The 25,080-nt window shown below is 42.8% G+C and overlaps 1 protein-coding gene and 1 long non-coding RNA gene across 3 annotated transcripts in view; one reads left to right on the forward strand and one right to left on the reverse strand.

The window, feature by feature from the left end:
- LOC311136526 (ankyrin repeat and KH domain-containing protein 1-like) overlaps positions 1-24,366 on the forward strand; it is an 83,697-nt gene extending 59,331 nt beyond the window's left edge. For both annotated transcript variants that reach the window (XM_084170689.1, XM_084170688.1), the window contains exons 25-34: positions 17,543-17,708; positions 18,587-19,103; positions 19,342-19,494; positions 19,717-19,866; positions 19,990-21,599; positions 22,368-22,541; positions 22,786-23,040; positions 23,214-23,419; positions 23,531-23,695; positions 23,793-24,366. In XM_084170689.1, the coding sequence (XP_084026815.1) occupies positions 17,543-17,708; positions 18,587-19,103; positions 19,342-19,494; positions 19,717-19,866; positions 19,990-21,599; positions 22,368-22,541; positions 22,786-23,040; positions 23,214-23,419; positions 23,531-23,695; positions 23,793-23,852 (3,456 nt within the window). In that variant the 3' untranslated portion in view covers positions 23,853-24,366. The remainder of the gene's footprint in view (positions 1-17,542; positions 17,709-18,586; positions 19,104-19,341; positions 19,495-19,716; positions 19,867-19,989; positions 21,600-22,367; positions 22,542-22,785; positions 23,041-23,213; positions 23,420-23,530; positions 23,696-23,792) is intronic.
- Positions 4,196-14,292, reverse strand: LOC311136528. The gene is made up of 2 exons (XR_014613872.1): positions 5,593-14,292; positions 4,196-5,500 (listed from the first exon to the last, which is right to left on the reverse strand). It is a non-coding gene; the product is annotated as an uncharacterized lncRNA (long non-coding RNA).
- Positions 24,367-25,080: the final 714 nt, after the last annotated feature.

Raw genomic sequence — 25,080 nt, forward strand, 5'->3', positions numbered from 1 at the left:
CAGGTACTCAGCACTCTATTGTCCCTCTAATCACCCTGACATCAATGCAAATGTTTTTGAAAATCTAATCAAATACTTAATGAGAGCCCATGAACTGATGTTGCGCAACATTTCTATAGGCTATGCAATTGCGGGAGAAAACCGAGTGATGGCCGCTAATAGAAAGAGGAGGATCCCATCAGCTTTCTATAGGCTAGGCCTGCTATATTTATTCCTCATCTTTCCTAATATTAAGCCACGGGGAAAAGCATCCTCCATTCGTTATTTAAGTGCATGGATGACATGTATTTTTTCCCGCTGCCCCTGTTTCGATACAGGTGCATGATAATGGTGCATTCTAAATCAAAACAAATGTCACACATATATTATTTAGTATATGTAAAGACAAGATTAATCAAGAATAGTCTGATGGGTGACAATATTAGCCTATCTCTTGTGAATGATATATTATCACTTGTGAATGATGTCCAGCATAAGAAACAATGCCTTTTTGATTTGCGATTTTTACGAATCATAGTTGCACACCTCATGTAGCCTAGCCCATAGGCCTATGTTTTAATAAGGTTTGTATCACAACTAAAGTGGCCAAATAACTTATTAAAATTAAGCACATTAATCTGCTTTACAAGGGGTATAGAGCCTAAATGGCATATACAGTGGGGAGAACAAGTATTTGATACACTGCCGATTTTGCAGGTTTTCCTGCTTACAAAGCATGTAGAGGTCTGTAATTTTTATCATAGGTACACTTCAACTGTGAGAGATGGAACCTAAAACAAAAATCCAGAAAGTCACATTGTATGATTTTTAAGTAATTAATTTGCATTTTATTGCATGACATAAGTATTTGATCACCTACCAACCAGTAGGAATTCCGGCTCTCACAGACCTGTTAGTTTTTCTTTAAGAAGCCCTCCTGTTCTCCACTCATTACCTGTATTAACTGCACCTGTTTGAACTCGTTACCTGTATAAAAGACAACTGTCCACACACTCAATCAAACAGACTCCAACCTCTCCACAATGGCCAAGACCAGAGAGCTGTGTAAGGACATCAGGGATACAATTGTAGACCTGCGCAAGGCTGGGATGGGCTACAGGACAATAGGCAAGCAGCTTGGTGAGAAGGCAACAACTGTTGGCGCAATTATTAGAAAATAGAAGAAGTTCAAGATGACGGTCAATCACCCTCGGTCTGGGGCTCCATGCAAGATCTCACCTCGTGGGGCATCACCTTCCATCATGAGGAAGGTGAGGGATCAGCCCAGAACTACACGGCAGGACCTGGTCAATGACCTGAAGAGAGCTGGGACCACAGTCTCAAAGAAAACCATTAGTAATAGTCATGGATTAAAATCCTGCAGCGCACGCAAGGTCCCCCTGCTCAAACCAGCGCATGTCCAGGCCCGTCTGAAGTTTGCCAATGACCATCTGGATGATCCAGAGGAGGACTGGGAGAAGGTCATGTGGTCTGATGAGACAAAAATAGAGCTTTTTGGTCTAAACTCCACTCGCCGTGTTTGGAGGAAGAAGAAGGATGAGTACAACCCCAAGAACACCATCCCAACCGTGAAGCATGGAGGTGGAAACATCATTCTTTGGGGATGCTTTTCTGCAAAGGGGACAGGACGACTACTCCGTATTGAGGGGAGGATGGATAGGGCCATGTATCGCGAGATCTTGGCCAACAACCTCCTTCCCTCAGTAAGAGCATTGAAGATGGGTCGTAGCTGGGTCTTCCAGCATGACAACGACCCGGAACACACAGCCAGGGCAACTAAGGAGTGGCTCCGTAAGAAGCATCTCAAGGTCCTGGAGTGGCCTAGCCAGTCTCCAGACCTGAACCCAATAGAACATCTTTGGAGGGAGCTGAAAGTCCGTATTGCCCAGCGACAGCCCCGAAACCTGAAGGATCTGGAGAAGGTCTGTATGGAGGAGTGGACCAAAATCCCTGCTGCAGTGTGTGCAAACCTGGTCAAGACCTACAGGAAACGTATGATCTCTGTAATTGCAAACAAAGGTTTCTATACCAAATAATGAAGTTCTGCTTTTCTGATGTATCAAATACTTATGTCATGCAATAAAATGCAAATTAATTACTTAAAAATCATACAATGTGATTTCCTGGATTTTTGTTTTAGATTCCGTCTCTCACAGTTGAAGTGTACCTATGATAAAAATTACAGACCTCTACATGCTTTGTAAGTAGGAAAACCTGCAAAATCGCCAGTGTATCAAATACTTGTTCTCCCCAATGTATAAGCACCGCGTGAGTTTGAAGTTTGGGGAAGATAATTTTCACCATAAAAATGCACCTTTATAATAAAAGCATTGCATGCATAATTGCATTTTTTATGGTCACTTTTGATAATGGTGTTTTCCGCTAATGGAACATTTGCGCTTATAGCCTACTACCATGTGCGCATTGCTGTGCTTATAATGTGAAGAAATAGCCTAATAGTTTATCAACATTTTAAGCTAAATGTTCTGATCTGTTGCGTCAGCCACATTGCATAAAAAAAGTTTTTTTGATGCTAGTGGTTGTATTAATTTGGGATCTATCGCATCCCACAACTGTCCCAGACTATGTTTGGAATATTTATTTGTCGCACAGAATAGAATAGGTCGACTTTTGTACTATGGGGGATAGTAGATTGACATAGGCTAGTGCTTTTGCTGTTCGTTAGGCCTACTCATCTTGTTGGCTGACAAAGTAAATGTGGACAGTTCTTCCAACATCTTCAATATGCATCTCGGAAATGGATAAGGACGTGCGCAATTGCATTACGGCCACAAAGGGGATGCTGCCATGAAATTCGAGGCATTTTTCAAGTGCTTGTCAAATTGTGAATGAGAGACTATTGGCGTGTGTACAGCCTGCGCAAAAATCTAAGCAAAGCTCATGCCTTTCAAATGACTTTTTTCAAATCATCATAAAAAATCAAAACATATAGCCCAAGGTTTGTAGAACAACTAAAGTTACATTAATAACGCTAAATTAAGCATATAGGAGTACCTATTTCTTTGTTAACCGCTCAACACAGAATAGCTGCATGTGCGCACTCCCTGAAATAATTTGGAGAAAATATTTATATTTTATTCAGCTTTGTTCAATTGTGTTCTTCATACTATAAAATAATGCCACGGAATTATAAGCAAATCTTGTCTGCTAAATGAACTAGTGTAGCTCACAGCCATTTGGCATAGCCACAGCCGCCACATCAGGACCTAAAATAAGGACAAGTCAGAGTATGCTATTATTTTCTTCTGAAATAGACTACATTTTCTTCATATCATGCTTCTTTAATCCTGTCTAAAATAAATAATGGATTTATTGTGAAGGTGTAGGCTATATTACATGGATTTATTATACTTTTTTAAATGGCTTGTAGGCTATGTTTGGAAGCCAGGAGATGCTAAATGTGTTTATGTTAATTAACGGTCAATTACCGTGAGACCGACAGTTATTTGCTTGACAATCACCGGCTGACGAAATTTCGTGACCGCCACAGCCCTACTCAAGACCACATAAATTACAGTCTTTAAAGACCTGCTCTGGAACTTTGGCGACTACTAAGTCTTTTTTTTTTTTTTTTTTTTTTTTTTATCTCCCGTTTTGGGTTGGATGTTTCAATGTGTAGTTCATACATACATAATCGATGCAGAATTGCTGTTTTACCTCAATTAGCCACAAAATCCCCAGTTTAAAAGCAACTGTTTTTCTGGGAGCTGTGCAGCCCCCTAGCAATTTGAGTTCAACCAATGAGCTTCAGCCCCTCGCCAAATGAGTGTCAGCTAGCAAGATGCACATGATGCACACAGAAGAGGGAGAGAGAGAGCAATGACGTGGTGCACATATGGGATGCAGTATGCAATTTTCAGGGACCACTTTTGTCTCTCTTAGTCTTTGGCTCTCGGTCTTGGCTCCTGGATATTACCTTAGAATTTTGGTTTACAAAGCATAGGCAACCTAATTTGAAGACAAGGCTCTGATCATTGGCGGCTCACTCCCAACCCATACGAATCCCCACCCAGTTGACACATTTTACATGGTGGAGGCCCTCAAGGGCATTGTCTATACTAAAACAAGTAATATCCATCTAGAGTCCTCCATTTATCTCTGACACTTGACACAGAGACACCTGTTATTTTGCCAAAATAAAGATGGGTAAAGTGATAAACATTTAACAACATAATTGGATGTATGAGTAATTCAATCAATCAACAAGTTTCAGATTCATACAATCAACAGAACATTTTACAGAGAACAATAGAGATTATATTTCTCTAAATTACTATTTTGTTTATTTGGTATGCAACTAACATTTCAAAAATGTATCTGTAATAGAAGGTTAATCAAAATGATCACTACTTTGCATGGTTCTCCCTTTTATTGCTACTTTTTCACTATGTTTCAGTAGTGTCAAATTGAGTGGGGTGGTAAGGAATTCAGGTGAATATTTCAAATATGCAATACGAACAAAGTGTGTGAGTAGTATATATGGACCTTTCTATAAATAAAGGGGCAATGGTGTGACATCAGGGTAAACATTTCAAAATGGTTTGATATACATTTCAATATGATTTTCTTGCAGCTTTACATGTATAGTTACAGGGATAAAAGTCTAGATATGCCCAATGAGACCATAACTCCACCTAACAACAACAAAACATCTACATGTCATTAAAAATGTCACATGAAACATGGACACCACATGTTTCTTTGTCATGCCTAGTAGCCAGGTCTGTTTGTACTTTAGTCAACTTCTCTATCATTTATAGCCATGCTAAACATTCCTGAAGAATGAAAAAGATAAACAACGTTTCTGTATTTAAAAAAAATAGTTGATATAATAATATAATACAATAATATAATACAATGGGTTCTGTCAAGAAAATCATTGTTGATAATAATAACCAATAATAATCAATGAGATTCATATAATCAGTAAACTCTTCAAGCAGTGTGTTACACTGTATATACCCTCTTACGCTGTATATACCCTCTTACGCTGTATATATACCCTCTTACGCTGTATATTTACCCTCTTACGCTGTATATATACCCTCTTACGCTGTATATATACCCTCTTATGCTGTATATATACCCTCTTATGCTGTATATAAACCCTCTTACGCTGTATATAAACCCTCTTACGCTGTATATAAACCCTCTTACGCTGTATATATACCCTCTTACGCTGTATATATACCCTCTTACGCTGTATATATACCCTCTTACGCTGTATATATACCCTCTTACGCTGTATATATACCCTCTTACGCTGTATATAAACCCTCTTACGCTGTATATATACCCTCTTACGCTGTATACCCTATTTTCACTTACAGCATGTTCTCTGGATTTATGACTTTATTAGATCTCTTTATCACCGCTACCATCAATACTCCTCCAGCACCCAGTGTGATGCTGTCATCCATCTGGTCTCTGGTTCATCTGGTCTCTGGTTCATCTGGTCTTTGGCATCTCTTTCAAAGTTCTGGTATGGAAACAAAGAATAACATGAGGTTATTGAAATAAGTCATTTAATATCAAACAATATTTACATAATGTGAGCAATGTGTTACTTACCACGAAGACTATGAAGTTTACCTCTCTCCGTTGCTCAACATATAATCAATTTTCACAGACTCCAATCCCATGGAGACAAGAATAACAGAAGCAGCTGAGGTTTCTGGTTGCCACTACCCTGTTGTTTGGATCCAATGCAACTTCATGCTGCCAGGCACTTGCTTCAGACTACGGTGACTTCTGTTTCTTTCAGTGTCCTCACTGGGAATGAAGAACATGGTACGGAGGTAATGGGTACAGGTATCTGGAGATGCTTCCTTTGTCAGATTGTCCCTGCTGTAGTTGTTAGAGCTACTTTGCGTTTCTGGTCAGGGCTCGACCAACCTTCACTGCTGTGGTTGCATGGCTCTTGATTACTGCACTTTCCCCATCACTGGCACCTTTACCCTGTCTGGAGCCAGAATAGTTGTGTTGTATGGAGAAACCAAAATCAGACACAGTATAGCTAACATTTGTATTGTGCACCTCAGCCGTCAGTATCTGTGTAACTTGTTGCGCTTCAGATTTCTTTGGTTTTTCAGGTGATCAATAGCTGCAGTTTGAAATGCATTGACCGCATTGTAGTCATGCTTGAGGTCATCTGATATCATTATACAACTTTCTGTGATGGTCATTGGGCATTTCCCACATTTGTAGTACATTACCAAGGGGTGCAGTGTAACACTCTCTTGGGTCCAGTAAGCCCCCTGGGCCTCATGCTGGTACCTGCAAGTTTAGTTCTCTGCAAAGTCCAGGATGCCCAATGCTGTGTGTTCTGGGAGGTTGGCTTTCACTTTTGGTTCTGCCAGTCCTTGATAAACAAGTGTTCTGAAAAAGCTTGAGCATCTTCTTCATCAGTAAGCATCTTCATAGATTCACACTTACAGACCAATGATTGCTTTTTTATGGTGTTCTCTACTTTTTGGCTGACAATCTCCCACCTTTTCCACTCTACGTCAGTGTCCTTTTTTTTGAGGAGGGGGGCAATAAATTGATCTAGTCTATGGACACCAATCCTTGTACTGCCGTTTGACATTTAGGATGGTGGAAATCATTCCCTGTAGGTTTCTCACACATAGTGACACTGCTGAATGCATGCACACCTTTTATGGTTGGTGAATATTTGCTCACCAAGTGGCCATTCACTGTCTGTAATTTCTGTTCAATATTTTCACAGTATTTGGAGAGGCAAGCAACCCACAAGTGTAGGACTTTTCTGTGGTTTAATGGTTCTTGTTCTTAAGCTGTAAAACATAGCAGCTCCTATTGAGTTACCAGGGTTGGCTTTGAGAAATTCTTGGTACAGCCGAGCATGGAACAATCTAGAAATCTGACTGTCTTCCCAGTCTTCTTGCTCACCCTTTTCTTATCTGGCACTTTGTGAGAGACTGCCTCATATAATTTTTCCATTGCTGAGACTGTAGGTTGTGAGGTAATCTGTCACTGGTCACCACCCTTTTTTTGAGTTGATCACTTTCTGAGTCAAAATCCAAGCCGAAATCTACCTTTCAGATATATTTTTTTTACATGTCTTAAAAAACATAAGCCTATGCAACATTAACCTATTAAAAACAGTACTGTAGTAATGAGGTTTGTGCATTAGGCTATAGGCCCAAAACATTACCGCATATTGGTTTTGCTTGAATTGCCCTGCAACTGCATTGTTGTTCTTTTCAAACCGTTTTTTAAAATTATATTTCAACATTTGAGGTAGGCTATATAATCACACCAGTAAATGTCTACATTGTAGAATAGTAGTGGACATCAAAACTATGAAATAACACAGATGGAATCATGTAGTAACCAAAGAAAGTGTTAAACAAATCAAAATATATTTTATATTTGAGTTTCTTCAAAGTAGCCACCCTTTGCCATGATGACAGCTTTGCACACTCTTGGCATTCTCTAAACCAGCTACATGAGGAATGCTTTTCCAACATTCTTGATAGGAGTTCCCACATATGCTGAGCACTTGTTGGCTGATTTTCCTTCACTCTGCAGTCCAACTCATCCCAAACCATCTCAATTGGGTTGAGGTCGGGGGATTGTGGAGGCCAGGTCATCTGATACAGCACCCCATCACTCTCCTTGGTCAAATAGCCCTTACGCAGCCTGGAGGTGTGTTGTCCTGTTGAAAAACAAATTATAGTCCCACTAAGCGCTGCAGAATGCTGTGGTAGCCATGCTGGTTAAGTGTGCCTTTAATTCTAAATATATCACCGACAGTGTCACCAGCAAAGCACCATCACACCACCTCCTCCATGCTTCATGGTGGGAACCACACATGCTGAGATCATCTGTTCACCTACTCTGCATCGCACAAAGACAAGGCGGTTGGAACCAAAAATCTCAAATTTGGACTCATCATACCAAAGAACAGATTTCCACCGGTCTAATGTCCATTGCTTGTGTTTCTTGGCCCAAGCAAGTCTCTTCTTCTTATTGGTGTCCTTCAGTAGTGGTTTCTTTGCAGCAATTCGACCATGAAGGCCTGATTCATACAGTGTCCTCTGAACAGTTGATGTTGAGATGTGTCTGTTAATTGAACTCTGTGAAGCATTTATTTGGGCTGCAATCTGAGGTGCAGTTAACTCTAATGAACTCATCCTCTGCAGCAGAGGTAACTCTGGGTCTTCCTTTCCTGTGGCGGTCCTCTTTAGAGCCAGTTTCATCACAGCGATTGATGGTTTATGCGACTGCACTTGAAGAAGTCTGCCTAGGTCAGCATCCCGGAGTCGCCTCTTCACTGTTAATGTTGAGACTGGTGTTTTGCGGGTACTATTTCATGAAGCTGCCAGTTGAGGACCTGTGAGGCATCTGTTTCTCAAACTAGACACTAATGTATTTGTCCTCTTGCTCAGTTCTGCACCGGGGCCTCCCACTCCTCTTTTTATTCTGGTTAGAGCCGGTTTGCGCTGTTCTGTGAAGGGAGTAGTACACAGCGTTGTACGAGATCTTCAGTTTCTTTGCAATTTCTCGCATGGAATAGCCTTCATTTCTCAGAACAAGGATAGACTGACGAGTTTCAGAAGAAAGTTATTTGTTTCTGGCCAATTGCTGGGAAAAAAAGAGGACTGAGCACACCCCCATTCTCATCGATGGGGCTGTAGTGTAACAGGTTGAGAGCTTCAAGTTCCTTGGTGTCCACATCACCAACAAACTATCATGGTCCAAACAAACCAAGACAGTTGTGAAGAGGGCACGACAAAGCCTATTCCCCCTCAGGAGACTGAAAAGATTTGGCATGGGTCCTCAGATCCTCAAAAAATTCAGATTCAAATACAGCTACATCATTGAGAGCATCCTGACTGGTTGCATCACCGCCTGGTATGGCAACTGCTCGGCCTCCGACCGCAAGGCACTACAGAGGGTAGTGCGTACGGCCCAGTACATCACTGGGGCCAAGCTTCCTGCCATCCAGGACCTCTATACCAGGCGGTGTCAGAGGAAGGCCCTCAAAATTGTCAAAGACTCAAGCCACCCTAGTCATAGACTGTTCTCCCTGCTACCGCACGGCAAGCGGTACCGGAGTGCCAAGTCTAGGTCCAAAAGACTTCTCAACAGCTTCTATCCCCAAGCCATCATGGCTACCCGGACTATTTGCACTGCCCCCCCACCCCATCTTTTTACGCTGCAGCTACTCTGTTAATTATTTATGCATAGTCACTTTAACTCTACCCACATGTACATATTACCTCAACTACCTCAACTAGCCGGTGCCCCCGCACGTTGACTCTGCACTGGTACCCCCCTGTATATATAGCCTCCCTACTGTTATTTTATTTTACTTCTGCTCCTGTTTTTAAGATATGTTCCTTTGATAACATGACAGCTAATTTTTTATTTGATTGAGCGCCAATTAGGTTAGGCTATTTGTTCAGAGAAACCTGCATGATGTAAAAAGTGTCCATCTCATTACATTGTCATACATTTTATTTCCAGCCTGTAGGCTTCAGAAAAGGCCACATACTCTTTCTACCATATCCTATATCTGCTACATGATTTATGTTAGATACTTTTTTTGACAATGTTGGAGCGCTGCAGAGATGCGTCTCTTAACAGCACCCTGGAGAGGCTCACTGGGAATGGACAAGCAAAATATTTTGCAACTTTGACAAAGTGGGCACTGCTTATCAAAGTGCTGCATCAGCACTCACCTAAAAAGCCCATATGCCACTGGTTGAGAGAAATTGTCATTGTTTTTGGGCAGAATTATGGGAGGTTGTCAATCTGCCGCCTTAGGCGGCCACCTAATCCTGCCTAATGAGCAGGCAGGCTGTGCCTATAGCATATCATAATCACATCAATAAATTGGTTATAACAAATGGATGCAGAATACGTGACAAATAAACTCGAAACGGGGGAATATTTACACATTGCTCAGGAGGTAAAGGGAAAGTCAGATGTGTGGAATAAATGGAGATCAAGAAAAAGAAGGTAAGGAGCAAGCGCTGAGTGCATATTATGTGTGCCAAACAGGTGCTGTATAGATAACAATATAATTTCTGACCGTTTGGAACAATGTAAACAACACTAAATAAAGTATAAGCATACCAGAGAGTCTGTTGTAATGTTTTTTGGTTAAGCCTTTATTACAGCAAAGACTAAGAACAGTCACATTCATTAGTGAATGCAATTTCTGAAATGGAACGGTTTATTTATTGTTTAAGCTAATTATTCAAGGCTGGCTTTATTTTTAAACTAAAATGCTTGATTGCATTTTTAAATCATGGATGACTTGTTTGCTGTGTGGTAACATTAACAAATTAATGTTTGATTGATACAGTAGCCTATAGAAGTATTGAAATTTAGGCCTAAGTAAGTTACGGTATTAAGACTAAACAGGATGTGCTCTTAGGCCTACAGGATGATGGTGGTTATACAAGGCTGCTATACTAAGCCTACTAATGATAATGATGTTACTTATTATTAGTATTATTATTATTATTATAACAATAAGGAGATCAAGAAAAATTAGCATTATTATTATAAATATAAATTTTCCGACAATTTGGAACAGTGTAAACACTAAGTAAAGCCTTTATTACAGCAAAGCAAAGATTAAAAACTGTAGAATTTGTTAAATTGTTTACTTGACATGTTGCGTGAGGCTTGGTGCTCACAGAATCAGTAGGCTATTAAACAAACACTCAAACAGGCAACAGAAGCAGGATCTGTCTTATTTCTGTAGATATGTTGTTGATTTATAAAGCCAGGCACATTTAACAGTTAGGCTATCGATTATAGACCTAATTAAGTTGGTTTCCTCTCCTCACTTTTCTTAGACAATAAGGCAAGGGCTGTTTTCTCCTCATTCTGCTGCTCAACACCAATATGCTGGTTAACTCTGCTATTATGCACATAGCAACATGGTCTAGGAAAAGGTGGCAATTCAACAGTGCACTGATGTATTTCAGAACCGTGGACAGCAACTGCTATCCAACGCTGGAGAAAGCGCATTTGTTATAAAATAATATAATTTTTATTAGTGTTGCACCATTTATGTAATATAACCATATACAATTTCAGGAGCACGTCTTAGACTGATGGACTGTGCCATCCTCACGGCCTCCACGATGGATCAGTTCACTCGGCGCGAATCAGACAGGTGTCTTCTACACCGTGATATATATATATATACATATATATTATATTTTTGCTACTGCTCGACTAAAGAAATCTGTCAACCAAACAATCGACTAAATGAGGTCAGCCCTACATTGAGAATTACAGTAGTTACTCAATGTATTTGAAAAATCTTTCCAGCGCTCTCCCTTTCCGATAACCACTCAGTGTGAAAGGGAAAAATGTCATGCTCTGATCCAATGAAAACGTCATAAAATAGGTCTACCTGACTACTTCTTATCAGTGCTTGACTTGGACTGAAATAGGTTCCGGTACTCATTTTGGGTGCTGGTACTGTTTATATTTAGGTGCAGGAGCTCCCCAATACTTTTGAGCTAATATTCTATAAGTGGAACAGGAGCTCAAGCAGTAGAACATTTGAGGTGCCGGTACTCAGCTCCGGTGACCTCCTGCCCAAGTCAAGCACTGCTTCTTATCCTTTGCGCAAATAGCCTACAGCTGTGTCTGTCCCGATCTCACTGGCACAGGAAACTCTGAGGGGCCAGAATATTTTATACAATGTTGTAAGTTCGCTAGCGCAAGCTTTGGGTCGGACCCAGTTAATAGTTAATACAATGTGTCAAGTTCGTTGCAGACATGCCATGCGTGTAGCCAATGTGATTTATAGGATATTTATTTTTATCAGGAATTATTTTCTACCTGCAGGCTGCAATGTTTTTATTTGTTTGCTTTATGTAGGTTATTTTTACATAGTTGGCAATGGCAATAGACGTTACTTTTTATGTTTTATATGATTTTCATTTAGATTTGGATATAATTTTGATTAACCACATGACAATGATTTTGAGATATGAAGACGTTATTATAAATTAAATGAAACTGTTTCACGAAAATGTGCATATGAAAACCATAACTGGCACGCAGATCAGTAGAAATTGTAAGATAAATTGGCATTCCACATGATAAAGGTTGCCAACTCCTCGTGTAGCCTATTACTGTCAACTTCCGGAGAGTAATGGCAGAATCTGCGAAAGCCAGCAGGAGCGGGAGGAGAATAGTTGGGTCAGGTTAAGGTTTTTTCTTCTGATTATCTAGATCTCTGGCGCCCTCGTGAGGCATTTGTCTTATTTCATCAAACTGTAAGCTTTACGCATCAGACAAGCTCAATGCATATAGTTGATTTTATTAAAACACATGGGGGTGTGTCTGTATATGGAAAAATACACGTTTACATTTTTCAACCAATCGATTGGTCGAAAGAACAGACGACTTTCGGTCTACCAAGATTATTTTTGGGTCGGGTAGAGCCCTACTTGAGACACAGCTGAGTGAGCATACATTTCTATAATTTGCTTTTTTTATTTTACTGGGCTGATGGAGCCTGCATCTGATGGTCAGTCTTAGTGGAGGGAGAGGGCAGCAGACTGAAGATCCGCCTCTCAACATCTCTCCACTCTCCCTTTCCTGTGCTGACTCTGGACAAAAAGTGGCACAGTCTTCCAGCTGATGGCAAAACTCACGTTGCACTGCATTTTCTGCTTCATGCACAAATTCATGTTACTCCTATGACCAGAGAAAGTTAAACATTATTCCTTAATATAAAAAAAAAGACCCAAGCCGCTAATAATAAACTTAAACATGAACTCACTCATAAAAACAGCAGTTCTTTGCTGTATTCGTTGACAGTCTCTCTCTAGTCATGGTTTTAAAAGTTTAGAAATCTCAGTATCAACTTTGCTGTAGCTTTCTTTTACGCCTGCAGACACGGTAATCTGAGCCATCTGATTGGCCAGTGGTAGGCCTATAGTGCACTTGATTTGCTCTCCCCGGGAACGCTGTACCTCCAGACAAATGAAATGGTTCAAAATGGGAACACGTCGCTTACCCATCGCGCAGGGCAGCTGAATCGGGTGCACCTACCACGAACAGCGCGAGACAAAGAAAATAAATTAGGAACTCAAGGCTTATCGTTCATATTTTTACAGAAATGTTTGCCGATCGACTAGGAATGCTTTGCAGATTGTCTGGACTTTTGATAGGCCTTTCGCTAATTCTTCAACAACTGCTACTTCCAACTTCCCCTCTGTTGTTCTAATCTTCTGACGGAAAATGGCTGCCTTCCTCGGTGAGGCCTTGTCAATGAGGTCCATGGTAGTAGTGACATACTGTGCTGCCTGTTTTGGCATATAGGCTTTAGCCCTTTGAAAGTTCTTCCTTCTGGCAGATGGAAACCTTACATCTAGCACTGCTGTCTGCAAGGCTCTTTTAGAATGGTCAAGTTGCTTTCTCTGTTCTAATTTATCCTCTAGTTCCTTGAAATGAATTATCTTTGCCTCCAATTTCTCTTGTTGTGCTTTCACCTGCTTTGCCTTTTCATTCTGCTTTGCCTTTTCTTAGTCCTGACAATGTTTTTCCCATCTTTTTTCTTTTTCTTTCATGCTCCTCTTTTGACCTAGCTGCTCTCTGTTCACGTTTTTTTTAAAGCTAGCTTTGCGTTCTTTCTTTTTCTATAATTCTGTTCTTGTAAGTGTTTTCTTGACTCATATTTGGTTGCTCTGGGCTTCCTCTCTCCGCTTTGCTCTCAATTTCCGCATTCTGGGAAGCACTGGCATTTTTCCGCTGCTGCCCTTCTCCCCCTTTGCTTGAAATGTTCCTCTTTTTTACCATACTAATAGCAAGGGACATGTCATGTCTATATGTTTTGTACAGTCGTGGTCAAAAGTTTTGAGAATGACACAAATACTAATTTTCACAAAGTCTGCTGCCTCAGTTTTGATGATATACTCCAGAATGTCATGAAGAGTGATCAGATGAATTGCAATTAATTGCGAAGTCCCTCTTTGCCATGAAAATGAACTTAATCCCCAAAAAACTAAAAACCGTCTCCTAAAGTTGATTCAGCTGCGGGATCGGGGCACCACCAGTGCAGAGCTTGCTCAGGAATGGCAGCAGGCAGGTGTGAGTGCATCTGCATGCACAGTGAGGCGAAGCCTTTTGGAGGATGGCCTGGTGTCAAGAAGGGCAGCGAGGAAGCCACTTCTCTCCAGTAAAAACATCAGGGACAGACTGATATTCTGCAAAAGGTACAGGGATTGGACTGCTGAGGACTGGGGTAAAGTCATTTTCTCTGATGAATCCCCTTTCCGATTGTTTGGGGCATCCGGAAAACACCTTGTCCGGAGAAGACAAGGTGAGCGCTACCATCAGTCCTGTGTCATGCCAACAGTAAAGCATCCTGAGACCATTCATGTGTGGGGCTCAGGGAGTGGGCTCACTCACAATTTTGCCTAAGAACACAGCCATGAATAAAGAATGGTACTAACACATCCTCCGAGAGCAACTTCTCCCAACCATCCAAGAACAGTTTGGTGACGACCAATGCCTTTTCCGGCATGATGGAGCACCTTGCCATAAAGGACTCGGGGAACAGAACATTGACATTTTGGGTCAATGGCCAGGAAATCCCCAGACCTTAATCCCATTAATCCTCAAGTGGCGGGTGGACAAACAAAAACCCACAACTCCAAGCATTGATTATGCAAGAATGGGCTGCCATCAGTCAGGATGTGGCCCAGAAGTTAATTGACAGCATGCCAGGGCGGATTGCAGAGGTCTTGAAAAAGAAGGGTCAACACTGCAAATATTGACTCTTTGCATAAACTTAATGTAATTGTCAATAAAAGCCTTTGACACTTATGGAATGTTTGTAATTATACTTCAGTATACCATAGTAACATCTGACAAAAATATCTCAAAACACTGAAGCAGCGAACTTTGTGAAGACCAATACTTTTGACCACGACTGTAGTTTTGTCCTTTGTTTAATATTTAATCATATCTTTTAGGGTCTTTAGTCTTCATGCTGGTTCTCCAACTTGGCTTTGTGGTTCCACTTTTTATTTTCATTGAGGATGGGATTTGTTCATCTACCTTATTGCATCTTATGAGTAGCATGTATGGCGGCTTTTTTTGGTTCATTATGCAACTTTGAACTTTGAAGCTGTAAAATTCCCAATAAAATTTTATTGTAAATACGACACACAAAATCCAATCAAATCCATTAAAGTGTATTTTAAAACTGTCTAACAGTGTATTCTGGCAGGCTATGTAAAATAATAATATTATAATATAGATGAATCATAAATAAAGGATAACAAGTAGGCATATGGAAAACTGCAGATTTAGAAAATGTTCAGATTTTTTTCAGGATTTCCCTCAATCACACTTTTTATAGAAAAACTATAGATGTTCTATATTCACAACAATGCTTAAACCACATCAGTAGACCACCGAATTGCTGTAGTTCTTCCCCTTTAATTAAACTGCCACCTTGCAATTGACTGTTGTTTGGCTAGGGTGTTTTGGTAGGCTACTAGACATGTGATGGGAGATTTTGCAAAATGAATGAACACCCGATTGACACAAACCATCATATCATTCTGCCAGGTATGCTTTCTTTGCAGTCAACATTTAATTGGGAAAGTTTTTTGTGAAAGCCTTTAAAAATGTATGTTTTGTATGCGCATGACACTCATGTTGCGCATGATGGTGGCACTACATAAGACGTCCCATCACAAGCGTTCCACATGATTTTTTCCACATTTTGTTGTGTTACAGCCTGAATTTAAAATGGATTAAATTGAATCATAATACTCCATAATGTCAAAGTGGATTTTTATTTATTTAATTTTTGTACTTTTCTTTAATACAAATTTAATAAAAAATGAAAAGGTGAAATGTCTTGAGTCAATAATTATTCAACCCCTTTGTTTTGGCAAGCCTAAATAAGTTCAGGAGTAAAAATGTGCTTAACAAGTCACAATTAGTTGCATGGACTCACTCTGTTTGCAATAATAGTGTTTAACATGTTTTTGTAATGACTATCTCATCTCTGTACCCCACACATACAATTATCTGTAAGGTCCCTCAGTCGAGCAGGGAATTTTAAACACAGATTCAACCACAAAGACCAGGGACGTTTTTCCAATGCCTCGCAAAGAAGGGCACCTATTGGTAGATGAAAAACAAAAAAAGCAGACATTGAGTATCCCTTTGAGCATGGTGAAGTTATTCATTACACTTTGGATGATGTGTCAATACACCCAGTCACTACAAAGATACAGGCGTCCTTCCTATCTCAGTTGCCGTAGAGGAAGGAAACCGCTCAAGGATTTCACCATGAGGCCAATGGTGACTTTAAAATAGTTACAGAGTTTAATGGCTGTGATGGGAGATAACTGAGGATGGATCAACATTGTAGTTACTCCACAATACTAACCTAATTGACAGAGTGAAAAGAAGAATGCCTGTACAGAATAATAATATTACAAAACATGTATCCTGTTTACAACAAGGCACTAAAGTAATACTGCAAAAAATTTAGCAAAGCAATTATCTTTATAAGTGTTATGTTTGGGGCATATCCGATAATACACATTTAATGAGTACCACTCTCCATATTTTCAAGCATTGTGGTGGCTGCATCATGTTATGGGTATGCTTGTAATGGTTAAGGACTGGGGGGATTTTTTGGATTTACAAAAAACACGGAATGGAGCTAAGCACAGGCAAAATCCTAGAGGAAAACCTGGTTGTCTGCTTTCCACCAGACACTGGGAGATTAATTCACCTTTCAGCAGGACAATAACCTAAAGCACAATGCCAAATCTACACTGTAGTTGCTTACCAAGAAGACAATTAATGTTCCTGAGTGGCCGAGTTACAGTTTTGACTTAAATTTACTTGAAAAGCTATGGCAAGACCTGTCTAGCAATGATCAACAACCAATTTAACCGAGCTTGAAGAATTTTGAAAATAATAATTGGCAAACGTTGCACAATCCAGGTGTGGAGAGCTCTTAGAGACTTACCCAGAAAGACTCACTGCTGTAATTGCTGCCAAAGGTGCTTCTACAAAGTATTAACTCGGGTGTGAATAGTTATGTAAATGAGATTTCTGTATTTCATTTTCAATAAATGTGCAACAATGTCTAAAAACATGTTTTCACTTTGTCATTATGGGATATTGTGTGTAGATAGGTGAGAGATATATTTAATCCATTTTGAATTCCGGCTGTATCACAACAATGTGTAATAAGTCAAGTGGTATGAATACTTTCTGAAGGCACTGGATGTCTACCTGACATATGTTGAAGACATGCATGCTGAAGGTTTGGGAAAAATTGGATACAAATATATATATTTTTTCCAACCCCGATTTGCACCACTTCTGTAGAATGACCCACTACTTATGTGCCCTGGTCAAAAGTAGTACACTAAATAGGGAATAGGGTGTCATTTGGGACACAGAAAAAACCTTCTGCTCATTTATCTGTATGGATTTACAGGTCTTTGTAGATATTGTAATCATCTGTTTTTGCTTATAGTCCAGGGAGGAGAGTAAGAAGCAAGCCCTGGCTGCTAAGCGTGAGAAGCGTAAGGAGAAACGCAAGAAGAAGAAGGAAGAGCAGAAGAGGAAGCTGGAGGAGGAAGAGGTCAAAGTAAAGGAGGAGGACCTGGAGTTACAGGACCAGGACCAAGACTCCTCCGAGGGTGAGAACCTTTTTACCAGCTCAACCTTTACAGCCTCTAATAGCGTAATCCAGATACTGATATCAGCATTGAATTGCTGTTTAAGATGACCTTTTTACTAGATAAACTATATCTGTCGCTGTCTGTCTGCGTGACTGAAGTGATATTGAAGTCACAATTAAACAAGCTACACATTTTATTATTTCCCTATGATGTTCTTAACTGAAAGAAGAATATACTGAACACAAATATAAACGCAACATGCAACAATTTCAACGATTTTACTGAGTTTCAGTTCATATGAGGAAACCAGTCAATTGAAATAAATTCATTAGGCCCTAATCAATGGATTTCACATGACTGGGAATACAAATATGCGTCTGATCACAGATACCTTTAAAAAAAATGGGCCTCATGATTTCGTCACAGGGTATTTCTGTGCATTCAAATTGCCATCAATAAAATACAATTGTGTTCGTTGTCCGTAGCCCATACCCTAACTCCACCATGGGGCACTCTGTTCACAACGTTGACATTAGAAAACTGCTTGCCCACACGCCATACATGTGGTCTGCGGTTGTGAGGCCGGTTGGACGTACTGCCAAATTCTCTAAAACGACGTTGGAGGCGGCTTATGGTATAGAAATGAACATTCAGTTCTCTGGCAACAGCTCTGATGGACATTCCTGCAGCCAGCCTGCCAATATTTTATTTCAGCTCATGAAACATGGTACCAACACTTTACATGTTGCGTTTATATTTTTGTTCAGTGTAAATCTCAACTGAGACAAAGCCATCCAGCATCTTTCTTAAGTGCGTTTAAAAATAATTTAAGTTAATTTACAATTGTTAAATAAGGGTAAATAACCTTTTCCTTCCTTGTCTCATGGTCTATGTAGACGGGGATATCCCCATTGACCCTCCCAGCGCTACCACCACCACCACCATTGGCATCTCTGCCACCTCCAGCACCTTCACCAACGCCTTCGGCAAGAAACGAGCCAACGTGACGACCACGCCCAGCACCAACCGCAAGAACAAGAAGAACAAGACCAAGGACTCCCCCAGCGAGCCCATCATCCTGCAGGACCCCCAGGTGGCGCTGGCTCACCAGAAGGCTGACAAAAACAAGATCCACGGGGAGCCCAGGGGTGGCGGGGTGCCGGGTGGAAGCGACTCGGACAACCTGGACAGCACCGACTGCAACAGCGAGAGCAGCAGCGGAGGAAAGAGCCTGGAGCTCAACTACCTACCGGACCTGCCCTCTTCGTCTTCCTCATCCTCCTGCTCTTCATCGTCTGCTCCTTCGGTGGTGAGCCAGCAGCCCCAGCCGGTCCCTGAGAAGAGGCAGTGCACCTCGCTGCACAGCTCCCGAGATGACAAGGTCACTGTGTCCATCTCCAAACCACACCAGAAGTAAGTGGCTCATCTTTTTTGCTCAACTGATGTGTATCCAAACTAAAAGTTGAAGCTTTTGTTAGTCCTTTAACTAGTATACTGCTTTAGTGGTAAAAATAGAATATTTGGTAGTTTGTGTTTTCTCTGGCTTTAGTGCAAAATGTAGAAAAACACATGCAGGATTCTTCCATCTGAATTGTTTTAGGTACACCGCAGGGTTCTCTTAAGTTTATTAGTCTGTATTCTTTCTTCTCAGAATCCATGACTACGTAAACGACTTGACGCCCAGCTCCCTTCCCTCGTTCAGAACCATTTCATTGCCAGTCACCTCGCCCATCAGCAAGATGAACCTCACCAGCCCCAAGAGGGGCCAGAAGAGAGAAGAAGGTTGGAAGGAGGTGGTGCGAAGGTGGGTTGGCTCACAGAAATGTGCCTCAAATCAAACAATGGCTACTGCTGTTACTTTTACCCATAAAGACAGTAGTAGGAGTACAGTATGTCCCTGTTTAACATCTCCCTAGCTTTAGTTTGGAATTTACAGTCAACAGCCACTGGTATCTACTACATAGTTGTGTTATGTAAAGCCATATGACACATATATTAATCGAATTGCTTATGTGTGTTTTGTCAGGTCTAAGAAGCTGTCGGTGCCTGCCTCTGTGGTGTCTCGGATCATGGGCAGAGGTGGCTGTAATATCACTGCCATTCAGGATGTGACCGGTGCTCACATCGACGTAGACAAACAGAAGGACAAGAATGGAGAGAGGATGATCACCATCAGGTTAGACCAGCCCACTGTCTACTGCTTTCACAGAACAGTCTGTCAGTATATCATTTCATATTATAGTCATTTTTACTGTCTTGACACTCACCTGCTTTTCTTCCTTTCCCTCTGGTCTTTCAGAGGTGGCACAGAGTCGACTCGACACGCCGTGCAGCTGATCAGCTCCCTGATCCAGGACCCAGCCAAGGAGCTGGAGGACCTGATCCCCAGAAACCACATCCGCGCCCCTGGCACCAGCACCAAGATGGGCTCCACCTACACCACCTCCACAGGGGCCACCAACACTACAGCGGCCGGCTCCAAGGGCCTGTCATCAGTGTTGCCGTCGTCCGCTGTGTCCTTCCAGTCGTCCTCAGTCTCTCAACAGGGAGGGAAGATGGGGAAGAACCTGTCTCCCGGAGTGAGGCCCCCCTTCGTTTCACTTCCTCTGGCGTACGCCAACCCCCACCTGGCCCTGCTGGCCGCCCAGACCATGCACCACATCCGACACCCGCGCCTGCCTATGGCACAGTTCGGTGGCACCTTCTCTCCGTCTCCCAACACCTGGGGCCCGTTCCCGGTGCGTCCCGTCAGCCCCGGCAGCACTAACAGCTCTCCCAAGCACAACGGGACCACTGCTCCCCGGCCCTTGCCTGCCTCCGCTGTCCATCCAGAGTACACAGCCCCTGCCTCAATAGCAGGCCATGCAGCCACCGCCTCGCCCCCCAGCTCTGCACCCTCTGGCACCCCCATGCCCTCCTCCGCCAGGAAGCAGCTCTTTTCTGGCGAACCAAAGACAGCCAGCATGGCAGCGGTCACCTCGACCATGAGTGGTGCGCCCGCTACGCAGGTGGCCGCAGCACCTCACACCACTCCCTCTACCCCACCCTCCCCTGCTTCGTCCATCGCCCCGCCTGCACAGCAGCTGCCGGTTTCCAAGCCAGAGCCTGCTGGCAGCGCCACGCCTGGTAAAGAGAAGTCCCCTCCAGACACAGCGGCACCTGTCCAAGGTGGAGCATCTGAAGGCTCCAACTCCACCGGCTCCATGCACTTCACAGCTCCCACAGCTCCACCACCACTGCCCTCCCAGCAGCCAGATAGCCGACAGCAGCAGCTGCCCCTCCCCTTCTCCTCCAGCACAGAGCCCAGCCTCCCGGCCGCCCAACCTCCCGGCTCCCTCCTGCCCACGTCTCGCTCTGCACCAGCAGGGGGCAGCACGGTCACACACACCAGCAGCACCTTACCTCACTACGCACCGCCTGCTCCCTCACGCAAGCAGCCCTCGGCCCAGTTCTACCCCATGGCAGCTGGGGCATCTCCACAGGAGCACCAGTCTGTATTTGTACCCTCTGGAGCATCCCAGGAGCAACATCAGAAACAGCAGCAGCAGCATGCCAACCATGGCATGGCACCCCCCTCCATGCAGCAGCAGATGTCCTCCAACATGGGCATGATGAACGGCTCCCAGATGCACATCCACGGGGGCAAGGCCCAGCAGCTGCCCCCCAACTACGGCCCCACTGCCCTCTTCAACCATTTCAGCAGCATGTTCGACAGCAACCAGGTGGGCAACAACCAGGTGTGGGGAGCATGTCACCTGCCTGCCCGGACCCCTCCTGAGCAGCCCTACACCGCTCCGCCGGCCTATATGGGGGGCATGGGACAGATGGAGAACGTGATGCCCCCTCCTGATGGCTCCAAGGCACCAGGGTACCGCTGTGACACCCAGAGGATTGTCACCAGTCCCATCGGTAAGCAACAAGGACCATAGAGACTCCACCACACACAGATATAACTCCATGTAGCCCAACTCCAAGACAATACCATAGAAACAAAAAATCGACTGATTCCACAAAGTAGTACTCATCATATATATATATATATATATATATATACACACACACACACACAGGAACTGCCAAAATAAAGGAAACACTTACATTAAAGTGTCGTAATAGGGCGTTGGCCACCACTAGCCACCAGAACAGCTTCAATGCGCCCTGGCATAGATTCTACAAGTATTGGAGGGATGCGACACCATTCGTCCACAATAAATTCCATAATTAGTTTTTTTTGTTGATGGTGGGGGAAAACACTGTCTCAGCCCCCACTCTCCCATTAGTCTTCAATTGGGTTGAGATCTGGTCACTGAGACGGCCATGGCATAAGGTTTACATAGTTTTCATGCTCATAAAAACCATTCAGTGACCACTTGTGCCCTGTGGATGGGGGCATTGTCATCCTGGAAGAGACCACTCCCATCAGGATAGAAATGCTTCACCATAGGTTGAAGTTGATCCCTCAGAATGGCTGTGTATTTATTGGCGTTTACCTTGCCCTTTAAGTGGACCAAACCCATGCAAGGAAAATGCACCATAAGAGCCGCCAGAACCCTAATTTAGTTACTCAACTGCTTCCTTTATTTTGGCAGTTACCTGTATATAGACAGACTAGTTCCGTTTATTACAGTGGTTTGTGCCTACATAATTTAACCAGGTCAGTTGAACTCTTTGTTTCAGGAATGCACCCAATGGACCCGTCGGGAAACTCCATCTCTTCGTCTGCTGCTCTGACCAGCTTCGCCACCAGTATCTCTTGCAGTCCAGTGTACCTGCAGGGTCCAGCCCCGGTGGGCACGCCCTCCTTCAGCCGCCAGCACTTCTCCCCTCACCCCTGGAGCGCCTCCACCTCCTGTAAGAACACAACACAGGGAGAGGGAACTGGGCCGCTCCTTCATAGATGTACTGTGGTTCCCCTTTGTAAACAAAGTACATTCGCTTCAATGTCTACTGTCATGGTGGGACACAGACACAGTCACTTGGAAAATAATGAAAGTAAATGTAGCCAAATAAAATGATTTAATCTTATTTTATCCTAAGTATTTGAATAATCTAGCATTTGGAAAGTTAACAAGCCAAGCCTTTGCCCCTTCCTCAGGTGAGTCCCCAGTGCCCTCTGTGTCGTCTGGGGTCTCGTCTACCCTCTGTGCGTCCATGGTGACCCCAGCTCTGATCCAGGCTAAGCCCAGCAGCAATAGCCAGCAAGACCGCAAGGTGCCCCCTCCCATTGGCACTGAGCGCCTGGCACGTATCCGCCAGACGGGCTCCGTCAACCACGCCATGCTCACCACCAGCTACACGCCGCCTGTCGGACAAGGGGGCATCTGGTCCTTTGGAGTGGGCAGTGCTTCTGGTGAGTGTTCAGGGGAAAGGTGGATGGGGTTAGTGTGCAATGGATAGTTGTAGAACTGATAACTTAAAAGTGTTTTAAGATGTTTATTATAAGGCTTTGAAATATATTGTGAATGTCTTCTGTGTAAATGTTTTTAACATGACTTTTAACTCTCACACGATCCAAAATCTCAGTCCTCCCCTCCTCTTACCCTCCACCTTCAGAGGCGATGTCGGGCTGGTCTCAGCCACTGATGGGCGGTCACGTGATGCACCAGCAGATGCAGGAGCAGAGTGCTTTCTCCCAGCACCAGGCCATGGAGCGGGATGACACTGGCATCGTGAACCCCTCCAACACCTTCAATCAGCCCATGCACACCAACTTTATGGACTTCCCAAAGGTAACGGACAACGCTAAATAGTTGATGCAAAGATCTCCTGGTCCAAGTGATCCAATGACATCTATCACAAAAACAAAATGTTTACCACTTCTCTCTCATTGTCCTTTCGAGGGTTTGCCAATGTCAATGTATGGCGGGACGATGATTCCTCCCCACCCTCCTATGGGAGAGGCCCCCGGGGGCCCCGTGTACAACGGGCTCCATAACGCTGACCCAGCCTGGAACCCTGTCTTGAAGGTGGTCTCCAACTCTGCAGATAACTCAGACCCACAGCAGGTAAGCACTCCCATAAACATTCTTCACTTATTTTCACCATTACTCATTCCTCACTGTTGTGGTTTTATAGCTAAGTGATGAAAACGTGTCGTTTCAGATCTGGCCTTGGACTTGGGCCCCGCACGTTGGGAATGTGCACCTGAATCATGTCAACTAAACACATGCGGCCATCAAAGCATAGGACCAGTAACAAGACGCATACACGTTTAAGAGAACCAGATAATTACATAATATTCAACGATATTAACCTAGGGAGTGTCCAGAAAGGAGGAATTGGATGGTTGGACACCATTTTGATGTGCCTAACTAAAAAGACTGTGTGGGCTGTAACGTGTTTACCAATGTCTATGAACAAACCGATTTGCCTGTTCAACAGGATCCATTCTCTGCGTAGTATAGCCATTATTTTGACTTTAAAAGCCCCACATGAATTATTCTTGGTCTGCAGGGCTCTACAGGACTGTACGCTATTTATACTCAGCCCAATAACTAAGTGAAAACATAGAGATAAATCAGACCTTTTAGAGTGGTAAATACATGTATAATTGTTTACATACTAAAAAGGGTTCAAATGAGAGTACATTTCATGTCGTATAGTGGCTCTACTTTATGTAGCCTGTATTAATGTGAAATATTTACCTTAATATTCAATAAAAAAATATGGAACTGTACCTTTTTTTTGCCTTTTATTCATATTGTATTAACCTCATGACATCATACACCTCATGATTCTCCATACACTTGTTGATTTGAAGTGCCCTTGTTCTGTCTTCTCTATTTAAGTAGTAGGTTTCTGTCATGTTTACTCATGATGATGTCATCACTCACTGACTGAATGTTCTGGCAGGGGGTGCTATTTATCGTCTTGCATGCCTCGAGAAGTTTCCACCAGAGACTGCAGTCTGACAATTATTTTACATTCAATAGATCCCCACCAGCAATAACTTGTCTCCCCAGATAAAACCCAAAAGCTCAGTATGTTTTGACAGATTACTACAGTATCTCGTTATCCTGTTTAAATGGATTATGGCTCATCTGCCTTGATTTTGAATTGCATGTACTCATTGTGATTGTAAACCAGTAAGGCTGAAGATGTTTGAGTAACTTGTATTTTTTTTAAACAACCAAGATTGACTGGGAATGACATTTAATGAGAGACCACTGTCACGCAATCTGAGAAAATAAAGCATTCGTGGATGATATAACACTGAATAACATTGTCACGACATCACATAGACAAATAAATAGGGGACATCAAGCAATTTGGGGGGAGGGGCTATTGCGTCAGGTTTAGATGCGAACGTTCTGTCCTGCTATGTCCTAGTCCTCATTTACATTGTACACATATCTAACCGGTCTGCCTGCCCCGTTAAATCATGGGACTT

This window comes from Coregonus lavaretus, assembly GCF_964263955.1.
Source record: "Coregonus lavaretus genome assembly, chromosome: 10".
Taxonomy (NCBI): domain Eukaryota; kingdom Metazoa; phylum Chordata; class Actinopteri; order Salmoniformes; family Salmonidae; genus Coregonus; species Coregonus lavaretus.